The sequence below is a fragment of the Anas acuta genome, chromosome 23, assembly GCF_963932015.1.
Source record: "Anas acuta chromosome 23, bAnaAcu1.1, whole genome shotgun sequence".
Classification (NCBI taxonomy): domain Eukaryota; kingdom Metazoa; phylum Chordata; class Aves; order Anseriformes; family Anatidae; genus Anas; species Anas acuta.
Window position 1 is genome coordinate 1,013,045 of NC_089001.1, and position 23,003 is coordinate 1,036,047.

Below are 23,003 nucleotides of genomic sequence, written 5' to 3' on the forward strand. Positions count from 1 at the left end.
GCTCCCAGCTGGCCCAGGGGAGACCTCTTTGTGCCTTGCCCCAAGCAGTCACGGGGGTCAAATTCTTAGCACGAGGCAATTGGATGCTGCCATGCTAGGGAGATGCTGCAGAGTGAGGGTCGGTAACGGCACGCATTTTGACAGAGCTGTTAAACCTCCTGCTGCAGGGCTTCAGCTGGTCTTTGGGTGTTCGGGCTAGCCCACATCTGCCCATGCTGGGATTCCTGGAGCTCTGCTCCTTGTGTCGGGTGCTGGATGCTGGAGAGGCTGGGTGCAGGCAGCAGTCCTGTGCTTCCAAAATGCAGACATCCAGCGGTATCATCAGCAAAATGCCAGGGTGTCTGTGTGCTGGAGATCGCCAGCAAAGGGCCCTGGTCGTCCATGTACAAACCTTCAGAGAGCTGAGCAGAACACTTGCGCCTGGCTTGTTAGAGACCTGAACTCTTGTTTGTGGAAAAGACGCTCTTCCCCTTCCCCTCGTCCTCCCTCCTGCTTTCTCTCATTGTCATTTTAGCCTAGATTAAAGAAAATAGGGTGCAGCGCTGTGCGCATGTTCCGAGCGGTGCCTTTTCACAGCGCCGTACTGATGCCAAGCAGTAATGACAGGTTCAAGCTTTTCTGCATCACAAATGAACTGCATGCAAATGGCTAGTCCCGACCGGAGCTTAATTGTTGGCGGGGAGAGTCCCGGTGCTGAGGACCCCCCTGCACCTCGCCTCGGAGCGGAGAAGTCTCCAAAGGGTTAACGGGAGTGGAAGCGCCGAGATAGCGGGGAGCCGCGGCGTTTCCACTCTGGTAGAGCCTAACCTGTTAGTGCAGAGCTGTGTGAAGAATGTCAGGGATTTGTTCCAAGCGTTATCGAGATGTGGCTTTACATCTGTAAATCCCTTTACGCATCGCAGCCCAGCCGTGAGGCTTCCCCACGTGACGGCGCGCCGCAGCCGGGCACGGCACCGCTGGCAGCGCCGGGGCCTCGTGCGCAAGGCCCCGGGTTTTGGGGAAGTGCCGGGGAAGTGTTGCAGGTTTTTTACGTAACGCTGGCTTAAAGATCCGCCACGACGGGCTTGTTCTGGTGCATTAAGGTGTCTTTCTCCCCAAGCCACTTCAGTGCTTTTCATATCGCCCACTGGCACCGCAGCAAGCACGCGTTCCCCCTGCCTCGCGCACCTTGATTATTTTCGGTAGGATCGTGTTTCCGAGCAGCCCAGGGTGAGAGGCACACAGCTGATTTTAGCTGGCCCCTGGGGAGCTTTTCCAGCTTACACCGGCGGAGGATTTGACTTAGTGCTGCTTGTTCCTGTTTTTTTTTTTTTTTTTTTTTCATGAAAATATTACTAGCTGAACTGGATTTAGAAAACGATTGTGACAATCTCCAGCACCATCAGAGAAACATGCTCTATCATTGCCTGTGATGTGTGCTGATGAAGGGGGAAAAAAAAAGAGCTTGTTCATCCATCAGCAATTCGGTGCTGCTGTCTCTAGGTGAGCAATTTGCCAGCGTTACCTGGTGTCACTCATTAGACACAAGATGTAACGCTCTCATTTACTCCTCGGGCTTCCTGCCACTTATTTACTTTTGCATTTGACTTTGCATGTGAAGCTTAAGCTCCTTTTTAGCCTCGGCTTAACTTGGCTTTCAAATTGCAGCTCGTTAAGCCCGGTCCCAGCATGTGGGTTACGTGCACAGGGGCTGGAAGCCAGAGGAGCCCCTGGTGCCCATCGCCATCAGCCTTCCCAAGCAGCCTGTGCGTGTTTCACAGGCAGAAAAGAAGCAATTTCTTCCCTTCCATCACTGTCTTAACTTTCCAAAAAGCCTTGGCTTTCGCTGGATTTTGGCTATATTTTTATAGATTTGTGGGTGTATAATTTTTGAGCAAATCTACATTTTTGCATTGAATTTGATTGATGCGTTTAGTGCCTTTAGGGTTTTATTTCACTCAGGCATAAGAGAAGGGGGGGGCAGAAAATGCAGAGCCTTAACAATTCCTCTGAGGAAGCAGGACCAGGGCCTTCAGCAGGCGTTTGGTGATGGAGCTTCGCTGGTGTCTGGGGGCAGAGACACCAGGAGACGTTTGCATCTGGTCCTTGCTGACTGACGTGCCCTGACCTGGGATGGATTTCAGGCTTGACACAGGCAAAGGACCAAGTCACTTGAGGAACATTAAATTGAGCTGTGGGATGTGTCAGCAGTGACTTGGGAATGATTCTGCAGGGTGCAGAACAGAGAAGTGGAGCTCAGAAGTGCCTGGCAGTGTGCAGAGATGAAGGGGACATCCCCGGGGGGGCTCTGCACGTGCCTCTGCAAAATCGGTGCCTGTCTGGGGCACCTTGTAAGGGGCTGAGCTCCTTACCCTGAGCACCAGCAGAGCCCACGGTGTTCGGGGAGGTGTTCAAGCTCGTACTAATCACGCTGCAGGGACTGTTGTTGAGATATGCATTACAGTGATAATTCTGCAAATTCCGGAGCATTAATGTTATTAAAGTGTCAGGCTGATACCTTCCTCGGCGTTAAAACTCTTAATGCACTTTATCCTTTCAAACTTACGATGCTCCAAGGTAAAGCATGAGAAAAAGTGGTTGCAGAGCCGAGGATTAACAAGGAAGAAAAGAGGGGATGCCCTGATGCAAGGCTGTCGTGTGGATTGCTTCCTGTAACGCTCGTGCCTCTCAGGCAGGTTAAACTCGAGCAGGACCCGTCCGCCTCTGCACCAGAGGTCTCGAAACCTCGAGTCGCCCACGGGGAGTTAGCAGCAGCGCTGAGCTTTTAATGGTGTGGGGAGGAGCTGATTTGTTCCATGTGGCCCCCAGTCCCCGGCGTGCGTGCCCCACAGCCACGAGGCAGGAGGAAAGCTTTCCCCTTCTGCTCCTATCCGGGTGGTATCTGCAGAAAGCCATCCCGGCACCCCGGCCCTGCCTCCCCGTTATTTTATTGCCTTGCCAGCAGCCCACCTGCAAGCACCCTTTGCTGCACGCCCTGAGCATGGGCACGTGCCCAGCTCGCTGCTGTCCCGCAGCGGGGGCTCCTCCAAGACCCCACGGGCTGCCCGCGGAGAGGGCTGCGGTCCCCAGGCAGTGAGCAAAGGCGCAGGGAGCCGCTCGTTTTTCATCGCGGCGATAAAAAATCTAATGCAATCATCAAAAAATAAAGACGCATTTTTCATGTCTGCACCATTAGGAGCATCTCTTGCTGCTGCTCTCTCTTCCCTCCTACCCCCAAATTACTGAGGGCTCAGCAGTGTTTAAATCTCATGGAAATTTACTTCTGGATGCCAGCGAAGGGGTGGGAGTTTGAGTAATCTCTGGGGCCGTAAAATTCCAGAAGTGTTGTGTTCCCTTAATAAAAACATTTTTTATTTGGAAACATAAATGTTATTTTTCCAAGAGCATCATCCTGAATGGGGCTATTCTTCCTTGTCCTTCGGCTTAAGGTATTGCAACTCTTGGGAGACGTTCTCCTGGTTTAGCAGCCATAACCTTACATTTATTACGCATGTGGCCGCAGCAGCCCCCTCAGATAATTTTGTTTAGGACTGTGAAATTTGCCTTCAAACCTGAAATTGAATCCATTCTCTGCTTTCAGTGGTGTGATGGGTTTCTGCGTGTCTCTCTTTCCCAAGGATGTTTGCCGTTATTGATGCTGAGTGCGGCTATTTATCACAGACAATACAGAACAAAGAAGAATTTATTAATAAGTCTCCCGTTCCCATATGCTTTCCCGAGGAACCTGAAGCATGCTATTTTCTCCTTGCCCCATTTATATCTACATGGTTTTGCTCCTGTCCAGTCGGATTAAATGCTCACTGAGAAAAGGGGCAGCTCACGGCGTGCGCCCTTCTTGCCTCGGGTGCATTCGGAGTCCCCCAGGGCTGGCACCAAGGTGCAACCTGGATGAGGACCGGTGTCCCCAAGGTGTCCCCGAGGTGTCACTTTGCTCTGCTCCTCCGATTGTGGCCTGTGAGCAGGAGGAACGTGGAGCTTGTGGGTCCTGCGGGGAGCTGTGGGGTCCTGGGGCAGTGCCCCCGGGGTCGGTGGCAGGGCTGGGGCAGCGGTGGCACCCCTGGGTCCTGGCCGAGCATCACTGGCCTGGGGACACCAGGACTCCTGCTGGGCCTAATAAAAAGGTGCCCGGGGAAGTGGTTTGATGGTTTGGGTTGCTTTGGCTTTGTTTTTTCCTTTTGCCTACTTACGCACTAATTAAAGGTCAGTCTGAGTTTGCATGCAGCATTTTCTTGTCCAGCCCCAGGCTGCTGCGTGCCCGGGCGCTCGCTTCCCCTGGCTGCAGCAGCCACTGCAGGGTTTGGGGCATCTGCAGCCCTCCGTGGAAACCCAGCACCCTGCCACCGCTGCCTGCCGCTGGTGGGAAGCAGCCCCCCTCCTGCCGCTCCCGCTCCCCAGCCCCACAAGCCGTGTGTTCGGCATTTATAGGTTTTTCTCCATGGATACATACGCGGGCACGTTGGTAAAAATACCCAGGCGCACGAGTATATTTATCTGTGGTGCAGCGAAACCCGTGCAGCCTCCGAGCTGATTCCCCAGGGTGAGCCGCCACCTCCCTCCCAGCGCTTTCAAAGGGGAGCTGTGCTGATAATTAGTGCAAATATTTTGAATACAGAACTCATCACAGGCCTTTGTCATGGTGACAGGCGGTGACCTGAGATGCATTTCTCCTTCCGTAATGTACCCGGAATATGTAATTAAGAGGTGACTAAAAGATCCTTTGCCAGGCTTTGTTTGCTGATGCGGCAGGCTGTTAGGAAACGCTGCCCCCTCCTTCGGGGGCTCCCGAAGTTCCCCGTTGCAATCAAGGGGATCAATGTTTGCTCCGCTCTCCCGGTTCCTCCAAGGCTTGGCCCTGGTGTCTGCAGTGCCCGGGAGAAGGTGGACACTTGGTGGGGTGCTGGGAGGGAGCAGCAAGGGGAGCTGAGCGGTGCCTTCACCCCAAAATTCATCACCGGGTGGCTGAGTGCAGGGTTTGACACCACGGGATGGGCAGCTGGGGGTGCCTTAAGGAAATAAGTGTGAAATTCCAGGCAGGGGAGGCAGAGAGGTGCACAGATCCCAGCGATGCCTTCCGAGAGGTGCAGCACCGTGGGCGTGTGGGTGCCAGCAGACGCGGCCGGTCGCTGCCCGGCTGCGGTAAATGCGCTGTGACAGCACCTGAGCGAGGCTACGTGCGGAACAGATGTCTTGGAGCAGGGGCTGGGGCTGGAGCACATCGTGATTTCATCAATTATATATCGCTTCCCTTGCCGTTAGCAGGCACTCGGAAGCGGGGCTGTTAAAGGAGACATCAGCAGATTGGGGAACAAAACGGGAACTTGGGGCAGAAAGCCCCATGTCCAGGCTGGGTCCTGTCCCTGCAGGCTGTGCCGCGCTCCTCACCCTGTCCTGAACGTCCCTTCCCATTGCATGGTGCTGGCACCGGGACAGGGCACGGCTCCTCCTTCCCCTCCTGCTCCCCGAGCCCTCGGGGTCGCATCCTGCTCCTCTGGCCATGCCAAACCCTGCCCAGCTCCATCCCGGCTTCCCCAGTGCCTTTCCCTGCCTGTCCCCACGGGGCTGGTGCTCGTGGCAGCCCCGGCACCGCTGGCACAGGCGGGTTTCTGCCCTGCTATTTACTTGTTTGTTTGTTTAATTGTTGGAGCGGGCTCCTTTTACCTGGCAATCCCGATTCATTAAAGGAGACGCAGGGCTTTTATTATGACTGTAGAGTGTCGTCTAGTGTTTCCACTGAACGTATAATTTGCCATGTATGAAAACCATTTCCAGAATTAATTTACCTACTGCAAACAGTTTGTATTAATGAAAATGCATTTTTCATGTGGGTTTGCTGGAAAAGCTGGCTGGAGCTCAAGAGCTCACTTTATCCATCCGGCGTGAGTAGGAGATGGAATTTGTTTAAAAATTAAATAAATAACACACCCACCCCCCATTTTTAATACAATATGGCCCAGCAATAATCTCTGAGGCAGACTGCAAGGGCTGCGGAAAGCTCCATCTGTGGCATTTTAATATGCAGCATTGTCTCCCTTTTTAATATACCCCCTTTCCCAGGCTCGTGTTTGTGTAACTGAGACGTGAGATGCTGTCATCCTCCCAGGTCACATTTTGATGCTCGAAATTAACAGAAGTGGAGATGGATGCAGCCGTGGAGCCCTTCCCATATTAACACGCATATTTTAGAATAATTGATGCTGAATTCATTTTGCAGCCTGCTTTCTCCCCAGCCTTTCCCCCACCCCCTCTCTCGTGCACGCATGTAAAAAATCCGGTTATCTGCCCAGATGGCAGCTGGGCGCTCGCATCCCAGCGGGGCCGCGCGCATCCAGAGGGGCAGGAGCAGGGCTGGGGCTGGCCATGGACCACGGCACAGCCCTCGTGCATCAGGATCCGTCCCTGGGCACCGTCCCCTTCTGGTCCCACTGGGTTCGGGCTGTGCCCAGCACCTCCTGGCATGGCCACACATCTCCCACGGCCAGTACTGGATTCTGGGTGCAGGCAGGGCCAGGGATGGTTTTTTGGTGGAATTCTTGCCCCCACCGAGTTGTGTAACTCTGCAGAAGTGCCTTCGTCAAAACGCTGCCTGCAAACTTCCACGCAGCACAGGGAAGGTGGAAGGAGGCTGTCTCAGATAAAAAATGAGGAGAACTAAAAAATATTTTGAGGCTTGGCCACTTTGAAAATTCATTCTTGTTTTGGGATCGTCTTCAATTATTGCATGCTACAAAAAGAAAAAAAGAAAAAAAAAAAAAAGAAGAAAAAAAAGCTCTTTTATATAACTAACTGAAAAGTAATATGTGGTGGTTTGTTTTTTTTTCTTGTAAGAGAAGGAAGGAGAACATTTGGAAAGCACTGGGAAATTTTCTCCCAAAACACCGAGGGATGCTCAGCATCCCCGCTCCGGGCCTACAGAGCAAGGAGCTGAGCCTGCAAATACCCCCCTGGGGCTCAGAGGACATTTCATGTGCTTACAGCTAAGCCTGGGCTGAAGCAGGGGCAGCCCAGTGCCCGTGGGTGGCGGTGGGTGGCCGGCCACCCCTGCCAGGAGCGGGCAGAGCCCCTCGTGGACGTGTCCCGGCCCTGCCTCTGTGGGAGCGTGGCTCTCTGGAAACCTGCTGGCTCTCTCCCCTGTTGCTCACGTGTGAAAATTGCAGGTAACTAATTGAGGGCCACGGCTAAGCAAACGTATCACCTGCCAATCTGCACTTGTATTATTACAGCCTAACCTCATGCGTTATGTTTATCTCATTCCAGGACTGCCGTCAGCAAAGCCACTCTAGGCATAAACTTAATTATATCTCCTCGGGTAGCAGCAGGGTAGTGATTTATTGCTGGCTTTTGTTTCCTTCCTCACCTCACCTATATGTGATTATGCTGCGTGCAGGGGAGGTGGCGCTCCAGACGTGTGCTCCCGTTCCCCTCCACGGAGGCACCGCTGCTTGGTTCCAGCTCTGCTGGAGGCGCAGACCCCTCGTGGGTGCCGGGACACCCGTGGGGACCACCAGGGGCCAAGGAGGTGACACCCAATGGGGCCTGGGGCTGTAACAGCTCTCGCCCCATGGGCTGCAGGCTGGGGCTTCAGGCACTGCCCGGCACTGGGCACCAGCTGAATACGGGTTCCTCTGTGGTGCACGGTGCTTTTGGACACACCAGCAGCACGGCTGTTGGGGACACGTCTGCTCCGAGAGGCTGTGTGCAAAGCAGAGCGCTGCAGTAACGCCGCCGGCGCATCTCTTGGTGTGGTTCTGAGCACATCGCTGATTATTTTTCCCCTCATTATTCACCTGGCGGAGCAGCAGGTTGAGTAATTAGTGAATGCGCATGAACTTTGCAGTGTTTTTATGAATAAAATGTTTGTGAATCGGCTGGGTATTGGCTCCGCGCGTGCAGCCGTTGCAGCGTGGCGGGGAGGAGCGTCGCCAACCCGCGCCCTTCTGGGAGAGCTCGGAGCAGCGAGCGCAGCTTTGTGCAGCAAAACCCTGCTCGCCCTGCCCGGTACAGGCACAGCTCTCCGCTCTGCTGGCTGTGCAAACCCTGCTCACATCGAAATCCTTGCTGCTTTCGGATTAGGAGCCTCTGTGCACGGCTTTACAGCGCTGCTGCACTTCTCCCCTGTGCTCCCCAAATGGAAGCGCTGCCCTTTGCCCATCCCCGCAGAAGGGCTTTGGAGGCACGTACACGAGGCAGCAGCTGCTGGGGACGGTGGCCAGCTAGGCTTGAATAGCAGCTGAAAGAGATGAATAATTTGTATGCCAACACTTCTGACAGGCTTTTTGGATGCTGCGTCTGGCGGCAGCGCCGCAGGGGCAGCAGGGCCTGGGCAGGGGCTGGGGGAAGCGGGGTGGGCAGCAGGGCTCTTGTTTGGGGGGTGTGTGTCCTGCTGTCTGTGGCCTGTGGAGCAGGACACGAGGTCCCTTGGCATCTCTGTGCTCCTGGGTCATCCCTGGCTTTGGTGCCCCCTTTCCCGTGGCAGCCGGCACGGGCAAGGGCAGGCACAGCTGCTGAGGTCAGTGCTGAGGCCTTGGGCTCTTCTGGCACGGGAAATGCTGTAGAGGCAGCGCTGAACCATGCAGAGCAGGGGGGAGCCTTGGGCAGGAGGCCAGCGGCCGAGGAGGTGTCCCCCTGGGCCAGCGGTGACAGCAGCTGCGCTGTCCTCCCGTCCCTCACCCCGAGGGATGCTCCGAGCTGGCACGGCGGGGGGGTGAGCATCACCCCGGCACCCTTCTGATCTGCCCCAAAGGGCTGGTGGCATCCTGAGCGAGGGAGCAGAGTCCCACAGCCGGATTCCCACATCTCGTGGTGGAGGTGCTGGCCGCCCTGCCCTCCTGCCCGGGGTGCTCAGAAGATCTGAGTAACGCCTCCAGCCCTGAGTCATTCCTGTGATCCCGCTTGGAGCTGTCTGCGGTGTTTCCCCAACATCCTGGAAGCACAAACTGTTACCTCACCCCCAGCTGTCCTGGCCCCGTCACTGCTTGCTGCGAGTCTGCTACCTGGCAAAATTTGCCAGCGAGGATTTCCGAGGGTTGGATGTGCAGGTGCTTGGTGCAGAAGGCATTTTGCCACTCACCAACCCAGGCTGAGTCCTGGGGAGGCAAAATCCAGGCGCACAGTGAGCCCTGGCACCCTGCTGCTCCTGCCCCCGCTGCTCCTGCCCCCATTTCTCAATCCCCCTCCTCCTGGGGCCTGGGCAGGAGCCGTCCCCAGCGGGCGATGCTGGCGGTGCTCGGAGAAGAGGGTCCCCACGTGCCGAGAGGGGTAAGCGGCCCTCGAGCGCCGCGGTGCTTGTCGCCCTGCTGAAGGAGGCAGGGCAGCGCTGAGTGTGCTTCTCCGTGGAAGCTGCTGCCTTGTGACAAGCGCTAAATATGCTGACAATGACAGTAATCAGCTGGCCTTGGTACTGCGCTCTCAGCCTTGTTCACCGGGAAAGAGATCTCTTCAGTGGGATTCCGGCTCGGGTGGGACTCACTCGTGCCGTCCTCGTTTGTGTGCCCAGCCCTCTGCTCCTGCTCAGTGCCATGGAGTGAGCACCGTGGGTCAGGCTGGTGCTCTCAGCGTGGCCGTAATTTATGGTCCAGGTGCCAAAGCCCTGCACGAGCTCTGCCAGATGCACCCGGGCGTTGTTTGGCCGGGCAGGCCGGCCAGCTGGGCGAGCTGTGGGGGATTTAAGAGGGCCCCCACCGCTGCTTTTGCTCTTGGACTTGTAACTAGGTCAACATACATTTGCCTTGTCTTAATAATTATTGATAAGATGTGGCTGATCGTGCGCCGTGCAGGAGCAGGGCTCCTCCTCCCAGCCACACTGCTCTCGCTGGAGTCCCCGCGTAGGGAACCGCTGCTTCTTTATTTAATTTGTGCCTTATCTCTGCGGCAGGGAGCAGCACGGGTGCAGCCAGCGTGTTGCTTCCCCTGCTGAACGCTCACAGCTCCCCGGCCGCTCTCTGAACCTTTCCAACCCTAAAACGTGGGTGCACGGAGGAGGGCTTGTGGCAAACCGCTGGCAGTTTTGTGGCCGTGAAGAAATTTCTCCCTTCTCTTCCCCTTCAAACGAGATGGCTCAATTCACCCGTGCCAGGCACTTCGATCCGCAGGCTCATTACCAGCAGCGAGACACGGTGCTCGGGGAGCAGAGGGGAGGCACACACAGCCCATGCCTCTCCTCGCCCTGCCACGAGCACCCATGGCCTCAGGCAGGTGGGAAAGGCAGGACGGGGGGAGCTGCCTCGGACACGCCGCTTCCAGAGGTGGGGACAGAGCAAAAAGGGTCTGGAGCATGACACAAGCCGGGCAGGGTGACTGCGTGCCGCCTGTGGCATGGGAAGATGGGGTCTGCCCGTGCTGGTGCCCGGGGGAGGGCACTGCTCTGCAGACAGCTGCCTGCCCAAGCACTGGATTTTGCAGATCCAGCACTCAGGCTCAGTGTTTTGGGAGCATGCTCATTGGTATGGGCTCGCATCCGTGCTTTCTTAATAAAAAATATGCGCGCCGACTCTTTGTGCAAGGGGGAATGCAAAGAATAAATGTAACCGCTCTCCGAGCCATTCAGACTTCACAGGCAAAGAGGATGTTATGTCCTGGGGATTTTTTTTTCTGCTGCTTTTCCAGTGCTAATGAGCAGGGAGGAAGTTCTGCGCTTTGTTCGAGTTGACTTTGCTTGTTTTTTCCCCCTGTTGAGCAGTAGGGAGGGATGGAGGGGAATGCGCCTCGCTGGCCTGTGTCTGTGCCTGGACACACGGGACAGTGGCACAGCAGCAGCACAGGGTCATTCGGCTTTAATCCTGCACGTTAGAGGCTTTTGGCTTTCCTCGTCAGATCAAAAGGTGGTCCTGGCTTTAGCAGGCTTCATTTCAGCCCGGTACAATGCTGCAATTTGCAGGGCTCTTGCACATTTCCATTTTGTAGTGAGAGCTCCCTGGCCTCCACGCTTCCCTGTGCAAGTCCTAGGAAACTTCTCACTCCATTTTCAGTGAAGTCAGAGCATCCCCAGCATAAACATTTTGGGCTTTGCCAAGCAGCTGCTCCCCTTGGGCTCCGTAGGTCGGTCCCATTTCCTCCCTCTTGCTGCATCTCATGCACATGGCTCTCCTCCTGGCTGCTCCTGAAGGGGAGGGCTGAGTTTTGCTGCAAAACTTCCTCCCCTGCTCCCCCTCTCAGGTGTTGGCTGTCCCTGTGAGAAGCATGGCGAGCATCTCCGAGTGAGAGCCCTGCTTATGCACGTAAACAGAGTGGGAGGATGCTGCTGCAGATGCCCGAGATGACGACAGACTTGTGCTAGCGAGAGGCGACCGAGCGCTGCATTCACCTTCCCTGGCACGCTCGTCTGCTCCTCACCCTCATGCTTTGTGGCACCTTTCATCCCAAGGGATGCTGGCGTGCTTGGAATCGGGACGAGCACGCGTGAGGTTTCAGCGGTGACCTTTGTCACGACCCAAATGCAGGCGCCTCCGAGGCGGGGGGACGGTGCCATCACCGCACGGCCCCGATGGTGCTTGGAGGTGGCACAGGACCGAGGTGGATGGCCTGGTCTGCAGCCACAGAGACCTGCTGGAGGAGGCTGTGGCAAGGCGTCTGCCTTCGCTGGTGCCCTCGTGGGACACCCAGTGCCTGCAGACAGCAGGGCTTGCAGTGGTGGGGGTGCACCGCTCGCCGTCCTTGCGCCCACCGCCCCGACTTCAGCGCCCGCCTGCAGCTGCTTTGGCAAGCCCTCATCATAATGCAGCATGAATTTCATTAGCTCATTTGTTTCTGGCTCTCCGAGCCTGGAGATAATTTAATCCAGAAGTGGCTTACAACGCGGAGTGAGGTTGTAGTCTGCAAAGCTTAATGACCCCCTCTGGCTGCCGTTCGTAAAGCCGAGCTCTGGGGGTGGCCGGCAACTCGGGGTCGGGGCTGACGGCTGGCGAGACCATGGGCTGCACTCTGCTCGGAGCAGGACGCGTGCCTCTGCGCCCGTTTGGTCTCGTTAGGCAGATTTTGTAGCGTGAAATAACAGCTGGGGCTGCACCGCCAGGCTCGCCGGAGCCGCTGGGGCTGGGGCTGGAGGTGAGGTCAGGGGGAGACGGCTCCGTTCACACGCGCGTTTTGTGTTTCCTGCCTCTCACCACGGCAAGGTTTACTTAGCAAGCTGCAAAAAATCATTACATATGCTGCTAGTGGCCTGGTTAATTAAGATACACAGTTCTCCGGGTAGGAAAAGCCGACCTATATTTACTGTATGTAGGAAGACATCTGTCAGCTCGAAGCGCGAGATATCCCAGCGCAGGTTTGTCCTGCTTTTTGCAGGCTCTGAATTGCAACTGTTTTAAGCTCTGATGCAGACCAAGTTAATTTTAAGATGACTGTTACTATTCTCAACATAAGGAAGGGCATATTTAGACTCTCAGTACTCAAGAAGGCAAAACCCCCTGCATGTTTCTAGTAATTTTTCCCTAACAGTTTGCACAAAAACAACAACAACAAATCCTATTTGGTTTCTGCAATAGAATATGTTCGAGGGTGATCGTAAAATAGATTATTTTTAAATCTGCAGATGGTTTCCACATATTCCTCCTCAGCTCACTGCAGCTTTCCACCTCAGTAAACCGGTTTGTAATTTAGCCGAGGGCTGTGGAGCAAGCGTTCTGTCGTCTTGTTTTTCTTGTTCCCGTTCCTTATCCCCCCCGCCCCCCCTTTTCTGTTCCCTTTTTTCTCTTTTATTTCCCCTTGGTTTTCCTCCGCCGGGAGCTGGCGGTGCAGCTGGGTGCGCGGGGTGCTGCGGGTGTGCGGGATGTCCCGGCGGGGCTCCCACTGGGAAGGGGCCGGGGCTGAGCCGTGCTGGGACCCCGCTGCTCCCGAGCGGCCCTAAACCCACGGGATGTATGGGGAGGGATCCCGGCAGGGTGGGCACATCCTGCAGCACAGCCCCTCCATCTGGCCTCGCTCTCAGGGCGCTCTGGGCTCTGCTGCTCCTCGCTCAGCCAACGCGGACATCTCGCCGCTGCTGCACGGCCCTAAGAAAGATAATGAGAGGAAGATTGCACTCAGCCCCGTGATTGCCGTTATACCCCCCCATCCTCAGAAAACAAAAAAGAAAAAAAAAAAACAACACGCAGCTTTTTTATTTCTTTGTTCTTTCATGGTTCGGCGTTATAATTATTGAGATTTCACTGCAGGGCAAAATGATCATTTGACAATGTAAGTGGGGAAAATAATTCCGGTGTTATCCAGCAGCCTGACTCGTATTATAATCATGGCGAAACTCCTGCAGACTTCCGTGGGGGGAGCAAATTTCCTCCTATGCAGGTATTTGTCTTTTAAAGATTTCTCCCAATTTGATTGCAAATGTTAGGATTTTTTCCCTCCTTTATTTTTAATAACCCGGGGCTGTCGATGGATGGGAAAGGACCGAGGTACCTGTTGTTTTGCCCATTGTTTTCATTAGGCGTTTTACATTTCTGTCATTCTCTGCAATCACGATGGATTTTTGTGCGCAAATACCTTGGTTGGAGCTATTCAAAACTGTTTGTATAGCAACGTCTACAACAGCAACAAAACCCAATTAAAAAATCAGGGCAAATTTGATGAAAAAAAAAAAAAAACCTACAAATTGGGGGAAAATCACCGCTGGCTCTGTGCTGCAGCTTTCTGTTGGCAGCTGATGGCAGGCGGGGTGGGCTGGTGGCAGACGGGCTGTGCCCGGGGGTGGCCAGGGCTGTGGGTTTTGTCCCTTTGTGCCAAGGCACCTTGTGCTGGGGGGGCTGGGGGCTGTGCAGGAGCTCCCGAGGTCACACGTGTCCTTCACAGAGGGTGCCCAGCCCTGCATGGAGCAGCTCCAGGGCACCTCAGCAACCTCCTCTGTGTGATTTGAGGGGGTCAGCACTGACCTGGCACCGGATTTTGCAATATTTTCCTCCTTTATTTATTTAAGAGCCTGGGAACACGCTGGTGCACACAGAGGGGGGCAGCCCAGCACGTGCCGGGCCAGTGCTGATGGAGAGGGCTCCAGGTGGGCAGGGGCTGAAGTCCCCTCTGCACAGGGCTCTCCGTTGTCCCCCGTCACCCTGGGGCTGATGAAAATGAGCTGACAGAGGCAGAGGCAGCATTAGCCTAATTATGGCCATAAACGATACCTCGGCGCTGGATTTTCCTTTCTTAGCGACTTCCTGTTTTCCTCTTTGAGATGCAAATTTTTGCACAGTCCTCGATCCAGATTCTCTTCTCATTAGCATGAAATTTGACTAGTTCCATGATTTTTTAAATAGCAAATTAAAAAAAAAAAAAAAGGAAGAAGGAGAAGAAATCGACGCTGCACGCAAAGTTCCAGCAAAGCCCCGGTGACTCTCGGGGGCAAAACCAGAGGGGCTGGTGGGGAACATGCCCGGGGCTGTGAGGTTTGGGGAATAGGGGAGCCCGGTCGGCGGTGGCAGTTTGCCATGGCAGGCTGCTCTGCTCTGCTCTTGCACAGCTGAAGGGGAGGAAGCTGTCGGCGGAGCAGTGGGCAGGGGGGGCCCGAGCTCCCCAGCCCCTCCGGGGAGCCCCCGGCCACGCAGGAGCCCCCGCTGCCTCCCCCTGCCAGTGCCGCCATGGGTGCACGTCGTGGGCTGAAGCCTTTCATTTCTCTTCCTCCCGGAGAACGAGGCTCCTCGTAATAGGAGGTTAAAAAAAATTACACTAGAAAAATCATTTTTTGCAATGAGTGTTATCTCTATGGATTTTTATTTTTTTTTATGCCTGCCATAATCTCTACCCGCTGCAGCTGAGCGCTGGGAGAGGACTCGTAATATATCTGAAAGCAGACGGCACTATTTTGCGGTAAATGTCATTCTAGTAATATTTAGCTGTCCTTGGAAATGAAAATACAATTTTTGCTGAAGTGACGCCGGTGCCGCGGAGCCGTGGCGTGCCGGGCTGGGGGGGCCGCTCGCCTCCCCGTGCCCCCGGTGCCCCCCGAGGGGCTGCCCTTCGGCTCAGCGCTGCCTTTCCTCTCCGGCCCCCTGCTCCCCGGCCGCCCTTCCCCTCCGCTTTCTGCCACATAATGAGTTTGATAAGAAATTGTCTCGTTAACAGGATTAGCCATGGAAATCTCGAGTCCCCTCCTATTCATTTTGTAATGCTCTTCATCCCGTTGGGTAATTTTCTGCCGGCATTAGGCGTCTCCGGACCACCTCGGGAGCTGGATTCCTCCTCGTTCCTCGACAGCGCCGGCTGCTGTGCCTGAGCCCCCCGTGCCCTCCCGGGGATTTCTCTCTGCTGCTTTGGTTTAGCGCGGCTGTTTCCTTTCCGAAATAACTTCCACTACCGCTACAACCAGCCCCAAATACTCTCGGTTTCACTGCCCATATCCAGCTCTTATTTTAGCAGCCACAATTCCACAACAAACTCCGGGGACTCATCGGCGTCCTGAAACCCGTGGGGGCGAGTTCTGCTCTCCTTTACACCCCCGCAGATCCCATTTTGTAGGCAGCATCATTCTGGATTGCCTCCTACGAAAACGAGTTCCAAGACTGGCCCTTTGGTAAATAATTACTCTTGATTTAATAACTCCTACCAGCCCTGCAGGATGCGCTGCTTCCAAGGGAGTTAATAGAAAGAGATCTTTCTTAACATCTGTTTTCCCAAGTTTGCTGACTGCTCAGCCCGTATCTGGGAAGTTGCATCCAGATAGCAGCTCGTTAGATGCGCGACGGCCGCACACTGCCAGCAGATAAACTGGAGCAGGAAAATGTCTGAGGGAACTGAGCCCTGGAAGTAATATATGCATGGAACATTAAAGTGACAGCCCCATTTCTCATTGCCTCGTGTTAAATGAAATTAACGTTTCTGCAGACGATTTCCTTAAGCATCTACCGGGGTCGTGTTTGCAGCTTTGCCATTTTAAAAGGCTCCCCGTGCACAAAACCAAAACTTCCCCGTGTGCCGTCGTTGCCCAAAGAGAGAGGAGCACAGGAAGCGAACCCACTGCACTAATAAAGTGACGTAGATGCTGATTGCTGCTTGGCCTGTAGGATTTCGGGAAATAATAGGTGATTTGTGGCAGGGAGACTGGGGCCACTGTGTGGGGGAGCTCTAACAAAGTGCTTCTCACCTGGCAGCTTCCTTGTGACCTGAGTAATTTATTCACCGGCTTCTGCTCCCCCCGATCCGGGTGTCCACACACAGATTAACTTCCTCTGCCTCGCCTGAGATGATTCGCCATGCTGCAGGTGATTAATTTGTGCAGATTGCATCCGAGCAGCTGGTGGCCGTCATTAGCGCTGGCCGCGGTGGGCTGGGGCAGTGGTGCCAGCTCCAAGCGTGCGGCTCCCGTGGTGCCTGCGGCCACCAGGCTGGGGGAGCTGCTGCCGGCTGCCTCCCACACCCCACGTTTGGGGTGTCCCAAAACTCTGCCCCAAACCTTGGTAGGCAGGGAGTGCAGGAGCTGGGTGCTCCGGGGTGCCGGCAGAGGGTGCCCACAGTGCCGCTGCCGCAGGACGAGGGCACGGGCACGGTGGGGTACCCATGCAGGAGGTGATAAATGTCTTCTGCCAGCTGGAGGCTGTGCGTGCCTCCTCTTTCCAGCTGGTGTTTGCAGAGGGTGTTCACGCACCGCCGCTCGCCCGGCTCTGCCCCGGCCATAAATCCGGAGGTCAGAGCCTGGCATGAAGCTGGGGGAAAGCACGGCGTTCCCTTCTGGGTTTATTCCCCCGTCCCCTGCAGGCTGGGCTTCTGCAGGTAATTCTGTAAAGCATTAAGAGTTAATGCACCAGAAAATTATCTGCCGCTGAACTTCAGCTCTGGAGTGCACGGGGTGGGATTTCTCAGGGGATTTAGCCCCCAGAGGGCAGCCCCAGCCCCGTAATTTGGCCCCAGGTGCGCGGGCACTGGGCTCACCCCCGCCTGCGCCCTGGGGTGCGTGGGCACAGGGACGCGGCGCTGGGGCTGCCTGGCAGCTGTGTGACAGGGAGGTGACAATTACATCCGCTTCTCAACTGCTCCTGCTTTTTTCTTCTCTCCCTCTCTCTCTCTCTCTCCGTGCTTTTTTTTTTTTTTTTTGTTTCATCTCTTCCTCTCAGGAAACCCATTTAAATGCAATTCCATTCTTAAAACATCTCCCTCATGCATGTCTAATGAATGTCAGGCAGACGCGCTGACAATGGGCCCAAGTAGGATCCAATCTCGCCGAGTGTCTACAAGTCATTTGGAAGAAACCCTGGGAGCGCGCCCAGTTTTATTACAGCGTAATTAGAAATAAAATCTTGTTGCAAGAGGAGAATGAGAGATGGGTGTTAATCCTGTAACGGGAGGAGATAGAGCCGTGCTTATAAAGGAGATTAAGGAGGGGAGGCGGAAAGCCTGTCATGACTCCCCAACTTTCATCCCTCCTTTGTGGATCTCCCCTCTCCAGCTCAGCAGCCCCGGTGAAAGGGGGGGGATGGTTTTGGGGTGCAGTTCCCTGCCGTGCCCCACAGCCACTGCCGTGATTCAGCGATTCAGCGTTTCTGTCGCCGCCGCTGCTCCGGCACAGGGGGGATGGAGCCTGGGAGCAGGCGTGGGAAGGGATGGGTGATATTTAGGTCTGCAGGGGGAGGGTCCTGCCAAAGCCTCCACCGCACGCACCGCATCTGGATGAGGCAGTGATGCAATCCAGCCTGCTGGGTTTTTATTTTTGGGAGCTTCGTGAAGGAGGCTGGTTCTCGGTGCCACGATGCGCTCCGGCTCCTGCGTGCCCGCAGCCCGCTGGCACCTCGGTGCTGCGCTGAGCACCACGCTGCTACCCGGCACCGGCCAGCAGGATGGGCAGGGCGCACGGCCCCTGCCACAGGGCTGGACTTTTCCATCAGGAAACCTTTCCCTAAAAGTGCCACCACCCTGCTGCCGGCCCCAGGATGTGGCATGGTCAGGGTGCTGCAGGCGCAGGTACTGCAGCTTCCCCGAGATGACGGTGTTTCTAGGGCAGGGTTTTCTTGTCGCAGCGAAGCCCCGTTCCTCCTGGATCGAGGAGGAGGAGAAAGAAGCCAGGGAGCCCTTTGGTACAAAGCGTGACCCACTTACTCAGCTGGAGTCGGTTATTTTACAGATGCCCACGGAACTTCAAGGTGGAAATGTTCTGCTGGGTGCTCGGCTGCTCTGCGCCGCTCAGCTTTGCATGGCTGTGTAGGAGAAATGTGTTTCCTTTGAAAGGGCTGGGGAGCCTGTGACTGCCTTACACGTCCCCTGGGATCCCGTGTGCAGGGAAACATGTAAATAAATCTGTCAGATATCGTGCAGCTCTTATTAAATTTGCATTGGGCTTGAGTCGCGGCTCCTATTTAACATCCCTGGGATGGATGGATGGATCTTTAATCTTCGCGCCTAATCCAGGCGCTCTCTGCTCCAGGCATTTGCTGTGGCGCCGAACCTGGGGTCAGGCAGCCGGGATGAAAGGGACCCGTGGTGCATGGCCATGGCCCCGCTGCCTCCCAGAGCCATCAGTTTGGCTGCTGGAGCAGCCCCTTGCCATAAGACCGGGGGTCCCTCCTGGCTGGGTTTGGTGAGCCCAGGCTGCTTCTCCCCGCTCCAGTCCCGTGCTGGGCAAACGGCGCACGGGGAGAGCGGCCACAGCAGCCGGGGAAAACCACGGGCTTTGGGCTTTGGGGCTTCCCTCTCCGTGGCTGTCCCCCAGGGAGGCATTTGTCACTTTAAACGTGGCCAGAAATAGCACCAAACATTTATTGAATTTGTCCGGGATGCCTTGGGTTGCATATGCTCCAAGTATGGCTAATTCATAAACGCTGGCACCTATTGATTCTCCCGCAGTTAAAATAGACTGCGTAAGGAAATATTGGCCCCAGAGTACTGAGGGGAAGTTATCTCATTAGTCTTATGAACTATAAAATGTGCTCTCTCCTGAAGCCCTGACCCCATTGTTTTTATAAATCTATATTGGATGGAGCCGTAACTGGTAACCTGCATTGGCTGTAATTTTTCTCTTGAAATTGGAAGGCCCTTGGGACTGACGCTGAGGTTTCATGGCCACTACAGGCAGCTGGATGTGGAAGAGGTTTCCCTAGCAGAGAGCGCGTGTGTACATGTGAGCACCGACAGCAGGAGACCCTGCTAATGTTCTCCATGCCTTCTCTGTGCTTTCCCCCTTGTTTCTCCCTTTGTGGGGGAAAGGTTTGGCTCCTGGGGGCTCCCAGCTGCCCTGCTCCCCTCTGAGCCCCAGCTCCCCAATTTTGGTACCCCAAAACTGGGGGGAGAGGGAGGTAGGAGGCTTGGAGAGGCATTGCCTCGGCAGCAGCAAAGTCTCCCTGCAAGAGTTATTAGAGGCACATCGCTCCAGCCTGGCTGTGGACGTACTTAATCCTCTGTATCCCGTAAAGCTTCTCCTCCTCCTGGCAGGCAGAAAGATCTGATTTTATTCCGCGACCTTCGACGTTAATCTCGCAAGCTAACTGAGCCATAAGTCACTTCGGTGAGGTCTCCGTCAGAGCCGTTCACATCAATTATTGCCCCGCATCTTTCCCTTGAACCAGTGCAGCGCTCCCTGGCCAAGTTATTTGTCCCTTGTTGAAAAAAAAAAAAAAAGAAAAAAAAAAAAGAAAATAGAAGCTGTGCTGTCAGGTTGTGTAGACCTTACGCTGAATGCAATGGCATGGCTTGCACGGGGGCAGATGCCTCCTGTCACTGCGTGGCAGCAAGGCCGGCACTAAAACCTGCAGCTTCTCTGCCCGTCTGGGAGCTTTCAGCACACGGAGGCTGCACAGGAGAGGAGCCCAGAGAGTGCCTTGCCCCATGCAGGGAGGTATCAGGGTGGGTGCTGCTGTGCCAGCTGCCTTCCTGCGGCTCCTCTGGGCTCCAAGCCTATGCTCACGTTCTGGCTCGGAGGCTTGACTTTGGGCACAGGGTCTGTGGAAGCCAATGAGTGCCAGGATCCTGGTGTGGTGCCCTGGGTGGGATCAGAGGGGGCTGGTTTTGTGTTCGTGGGCAGCGATTCTCTCGTCCTCGAGTTCATCTTCTCGCACATCTCTGCCCGGGAAGCTGCCCGAGGGTCCTGCTGCCCCTCGGCCTCGTTGCACGCCGCTCCTGCACGCCTTTGTTTCCGGAGCATGAGCGTGCCCAGGAGCGGGGCTGCAGTTGGGCATGCACAGAAGTGTCTGCGCCGGGGGGAGGCCAGCTGGGGCTGCGCAGCACTTTGCAAAATGCAGCAGCTGTTTCCATAGAAACTGGTCCCCCCCCCCTTCTCAAATTCCAGTGCAGCCAATGCTCTTTGCTTACTGGTTTGATGGGAGATGAAAAATTAATGCCTGATTTGCATGTGGTTTCAGTCCTTGCAGGACTGCTCCCCCTCCCCTCTTACCGAGGCTCGCATTAAAACCTTGCTGCCGCCGGTCAAGGGCGCAGGGCACGAGGCTGGCACCACCGTGCGCTTGTGTCCCGTTGCACCGTGGTGCAGTGTGCACGTTGCTGGCGTTGTGGGGAGGGAGATCTGTGTCTGCAGGTGTTGGCTGCAGAGCTCTGACCCCTCCAAGCCTTGTCCCGAGCTCGCAGGATGCTGCTGGTGGTGTGGGGAGCATCGTGGGGCTGCTCCCTGTCCTTCCAGGGGCAATCTGCACGGGCTTTCCAGCCTCTGCCTTCTGTTAGCTATGGCTGGGCTCGTATCTTATTAAGGCTGCTATTTCTTCTCTGTTTAGAGTCCCTAATGCTCTCATATCAAACAATTAGAGTCAAATACATACATCTAGCTAAGCTGCAGCTGGAGTGGGGTAGTGCCAGCAGGGCTCAGGGCTGCCATCAGCTTGGCTTTTGCGGTGGATGTGCTCCAGTTCCGCGGTGAAGAGCCCTGTTTTGTGTTGATCTGTAGCCTGAAGTGCTGCTGCAGCGGGCAGGGAGAGGCTTCTGCCATCCTGCCAGGCGGCTCCACGAGGGTTTTCCTTTCATCCCCGTATTCCGCTTGCATTTTTCCTGCTGTTAAGGGCTTGACCATGGCACCGTCTACCACCTAAATCAAGAATAACCAAGTACTTCAAAAAGGTGCTGGAAGAAAAAGCAGCTGTTTGTCATCACCCATCATGGTGCAGGGTTTGAAGGAGCCGTTTGCAGCCATTGCTGACTTACAATCTAGGTTTAGAGGTTTCGACTCCAAACATTTGGCTCTGCTAATTACATTCTGCTTATCTGCACTCGCTGTGTTTCAGCAGGGGGTGGCTTGGCTGGCAACGTGGTGCAGCCGAACAGATGTACCACCCCATCCCAGCTGAGCTTCTGCCAGCTGAAAGGATCCCAGAGGTCCCACAGAAACTGGGATCAAAGGCTCGCTCTCACTGCCGGTGCTGGTAGGAGAGCAGGATGAAAGGTGTCTTCCAGGTGGGAAGGGGAGCGCGGACACCCAGAGCTTCTCCCCGGTACCTCCGCTTGCCCTGCCTCCCACCTTGCTGCTCAATTGCGCCACGGTGCAGGCCTTCCTATTAATGTTAATTACTGTTGATATTCATGATGAATTATAGAGGTCAGGCCTGACAGGGAGGCTGGCTTCATAGGAGAGTGAACAACTCCTTTCCCCCTGTGCACACCAGCCCGAAAGCTGCTGGCCAGCACCGCGGGGTCCGTGCTGCACTACCTGGTGGCCTCGGCAATCTCCCCCTGGTGCTCAAATATCAACTCAAGCCCTTATTTGTTTTCACATGCTTCTAAGTAAGTTAAGCTAATTATTAACTCAGCAGGACGGATTCACTTTTAATTGCAGCGTTGCTATGCAGCACACGGAGATGGGTTTCGTGGTGTGTGCTCCCCTCTCCATCCGCAGCCGCGGAATCGCTGTGAGCCCACGGCCAGCCCGGGGCCGTGCCCGCTGCCCTCCTCGTGCTGCTGCGGGGCCCTGGTGGGGCTCAGATGTGGCCTTCGGGTGGGGACAAGGACACCCTGCCCCTGCCTTGGTGCCTGGGCAGCTGCGTGTGCTGCAGGATGAGTGCCACCGCCCAGGCAGTGCCCGGGGATGCGCAGGCTGCTGTCACACCCCCGTGCTGATATTGCACACACGTGCTCAGTTGTGCACACCCCCATGGTGATGTTGCACATGCGTGGGATGCTGTTGCAGCCCGGCGGGCTGATACTGCACACTCCCGGCTGCTGTTGCACACCCACGTGCTGATATTGCACACGCGTGGGCTCCTCTTGCAGGCACTGCTGCTCGCCCATTTTGGCCTGAAGTTGCCAGCTGGCCCCCAAACATGATGGCAGAGACGGTCCCGGTGGGGAAGGACCGTGTTGTGCTCCTGGCCCCGAGCACGGGGGCTCTGCCTGCCTCAGGTGCTGGGTGCCTGGGAGGGGATGTGCGGCACCAGGGCCACCTCGCTCACCCTTCCCCTCCCTTTCCTCTTTGTCTCTGCAGAAAATAGGTTTTTTATTACTTCTTACGGAGGTTTGTACATATCGGACGTGCAGAAGGAAGATGCCTTGTCCACCTACAGGTGTATCACCAAGCACAAGTACAGCGGGGAGACGCGCCAGAGCAACGGAGCCCGGCTCTCCGTGTCAGGTGAGCACGCGGTGCCAGCAGTGCTGCCGAGGCACCTGGTGACAGCTTCCAGCCTCGCCTGCACCCCGCTCCCCATCTCCCCATCGTCTCCTGGGGGTGCAGGGGATGTTGCAGCATCCCCACCTCCCATCCTGGCAGCGGGAGGGTGCCGGGGGTTTGCGCAGGGGGTCCGTGCCGCCCCTCGCCATGCCATGCAGCACCCCGAGCTGAGCGAGAGGCGACGGGGCGCGAGGCGATGCGATGTGACAGCCCGCGATGTGAGCAGCCTGACGCGATGCGACGAACGTGCAAGCGATACTGCAGCAGAGCGTAGCGCAGTCCGTAGTGCCGCCTGTCTCGGGGCGCTCCCGGCTCCGCTGACTGCCCAAATTACTCTGCTCGGGAGGGAGGGAACTCGCCCGACTCGCCACCGCATCGCCTCTCCTGCCACTCAGCTGCAGCTCCCTGCTCCCCGCCATATGGCTTTCCCAGGGCTCCTCTCCTGCTCTAACTCCTCGAATTAACCCCGCAGAGGGTCGGGGACAGCCGGGCT

The 23,003-nt window shown here is 55.9% G+C and overlaps 1 protein-coding gene across 4 annotated transcripts in view; it reads left to right on the plus strand.

Moving 5' to 3' along the window:
• Positions 1 to 23,003, plus strand: part of DSCAML1 (DS cell adhesion molecule like 1) — a 96,819-nt gene that overhangs the window by 46,221 nt on the left and 27,595 nt on the right. For all 4 annotated transcript variants that reach the window (XM_068659248.1, XM_068659247.1, XM_068659244.1 and 1 more), the window contains exon 4: positions 22,325 to 22,471. In XM_068659248.1, the coding sequence (XP_068515349.1) occupies positions 22,325 to 22,471 (147 nt within the window). The remainder of the gene's footprint in view (positions 1 to 22,324; positions 22,472 to 23,003) is intronic.